Raw genomic sequence first — 2436 nt, 5'->3', positions numbered from 1 at the left:
CCCGGCCCGGCCCCGAGGCGCTGCGGTGCCCGGGGCTCTGTCCCGGCCCGGCCCCATCCCAGCCCCTTCTCCATCCCGGCGCAGTCCCGTCCCCGATCGCTCACCACGAGCGCGGGGCCCGGTGCCCGGGAGGACCCGGCCGTAATGGGCTCGTTGTGCCCCGCAGGCCCGGGAGTACTGCCCGGGGGTGAACAACCAGCCCTACGTGTGCGAGACCGGGCACTGCTGCGGGGAGAGCGGCTGCTGCACCTACTACTACGAGCTGTGGTGTGAGTGCGGGGCTCGGGGGCGGGGCTGGGGGCGGCGAGGGGACGGTCACGGCGCTCTGCCCGCAGGGTTCTGGCTGCTCTGGACCGTCCTCATCCTCTTCAGCTGCTGCTGTGCCTACCGGCACCGGCGGGCCAAGCTGCGCCTGCAGCAGCAGCAGCGGCAGCGGGAGATCAACCTCATCGCCTACCACGGTGCCTGCAACTACCCTGCCTCCATGATGGACCTCAGTGAGTGCCTCCGCCCCGCGTCCGTCTGTCCCCGTTCCTCCGCTGGGGACGGCCGCGCCCCGGGGCGCTGTGCCACGCCGACCCCGCGCTCTGCCGGCAGGGATGCTGGCCTCCTTCAAGCTGCCCGCCTACGAGGAGGTGGCCCACCGGCCCAGCACGCCGCCGCCACCCTACAGCTCCATCCTGGCGCAGCTGAGCGGGCCCCGCAGCCGCCTGGGCTCCAGCAGCCTGACGCTGTCGCCCAGCTCGGAGAACTACACCAGCTGCTCCTGCGAGTCGAGCTGCGTGACGTCCCCCAGCAGCACCTCGCTCTCGGTGCAGGTGACGGACGAGACGGAGCGCAGCCAGGCCAGCACGCCCAGCGAGGAGTGCGGCACCAGCAGCACCGGCACCGGCGCCAGCTGGGAGCTGCCCGAGGAGCCGCCCGCCCGCCCGGCCCCGCACAAGCACGCGCTCTTCTCCTCCAACGTGGACTTCTTCGAGGCCGACTGCCACCGCTGCTCTGACATCGAGGAGGGTGAGGAGGAGGAGAGTCGCGATGCGGAGACGGAGGAGGGCGGCGAGCACTACCGGCACCGGCGCCTGACGGGTGATTCCGGCATCGAGGTGGGGCGCTGCCAGGAGGAGGAGGGCGGCGAGGAGAGCGAGGGCGAGGGTGCACGCCTGCTGGGCAAGGCCAGCCCCACGCAGGCCCAGCAGGGCTTCCAAGCCGAGGCGGGTGGCGCGGAGCCGGGCACTCCCCCCCTGCCTGTCTGAGGGGCCCTGCCCGGCCGCATCGCTGTCTCCCCCCGTGACACCGCCGCCACCCAGCCTGCGGGGCCAGCCCGGAGCAGCCCACGCCTCTCCCCGCCACCACCGCTCCCTGCCTTGGAGCAGCCGGGCTGGGGGCACCACGGTGCCGAAGCCGCCCCTGCTCAGAGGGTCTGGGTGCGACCTGGCTGCCCTCCCTCGCCTCTGCTCCCCGCTGCGGCCCCGCAGGCGCCGCCACTGTCCCTGGGCTGTGGACTCTCGCCACGGAGCCCCCGGGATGGCCCCGCTGGGTACCCTGCTGTGGCACCGCCATGCCCCACGCCTTCCCCTCCGAACTGCTTCCAGGGAACTGGGCCGCAGCCATCCCGGCCGTGGGGGCAGCTCCGTCCCGCTGCAGCCTGTGGGCCTGGGTGCGGGTGGCTGGGACCCCAGTAGCATTCCGCCATCATTAAAGAGATGTGGAATCACGGTGCTCCCGTGCTCATCTGTAGGTTGGGGGCATTGCAGAGCTGAGCTGTGAAACAGCTCCCAAGATCTTCCCCATGGGCGGAGACCCCCGTGATGAGGTGGTGCTACCCACGGCAGCATGAGGGAAAGGACAGCCAGGGTGTGGGGGCAGCAGTGGTTGTGCCCGCAGCCCCACACGGAGCTCCAGCACAGGCAGTGACGAATGTCACGTCCAGGGTTTATTGGTGGAGAATGGGAGCCCCAGGGCTGGGACCCTCCACCCGCCCTGAGAAAGCCAGGACCCCGGCACCCCCCACTAGTAGTCCTCGGCCATCACCAGCACCACGAGCGCCGACCAGCCGGTGAAGGGGTGGGAGCCCTGCCCGCTGCCCGTGCTGTCGCTGTAGTGCTCCCAGAGGTAGCCGCTCTCGGCGTACTGCCGGTACAGGTTGCCGATGAGGTTGTGCCGCAGCTCGCCGTACAGCTGCGCCGCCCGCTCGCGGTGTGGCCCCGGCTGGCTGGCGTAACCGTGCAGCGCCCGCAGCGCCAGGTAGTTGATGTTGACCCAGACGGAGCCCCGCCAGTAGGGCGGGTCGTGCTCGGTGTTGCGCTGCATGTAGAGCGGGCTGTCGCGGGCGAGCGAGCGCAGACCGAAGGGCGTCCAGAGCTGGCGCTCGTCGCGCATGGCGGCCAGCACGGGGCCCAGGCGAGGCGAGTCGGGGCGCAGCAGCTGCAGCAGCAG

General features: G+C 71.7%; 1 protein-coding gene across 1 annotated transcript; it reads left to right on the top strand.

The window, feature by feature from the left end:
* Positions 1–166: 166 nt before the first annotated feature.
* Positions 167–1719, top strand: WBP1 (WW domain binding protein 1; the record flags this gene model as incomplete). Its single annotated transcript, XM_021382573.1, is given in 3 exon segments — positions 167–269; positions 336–497; positions 598–1719. Coding segments are annotated over 3 exon segments (921 nt in total), but the record flags the coding sequence as incomplete, so codon positions are not given.
* Positions 1720–2436: the final 717 nt, after the last annotated feature.

The sequence above is a fragment of the Numida meleagris genome, unplaced genomic scaffold, assembly GCF_002078875.1.
Source record: "Numida meleagris isolate 19003 breed g44 Domestic line unplaced genomic scaffold, NumMel1.0 unplaced_Scaffold250, whole genome shotgun sequence".
Lineage (NCBI taxonomy): Eukaryota > Metazoa > Chordata > Aves > Galliformes > Numididae > Numida > Numida meleagris.
Note: the sequence above shows the minus strand (reverse complement) of the source record. Positions and strands in the feature narration are given on the sequence as shown.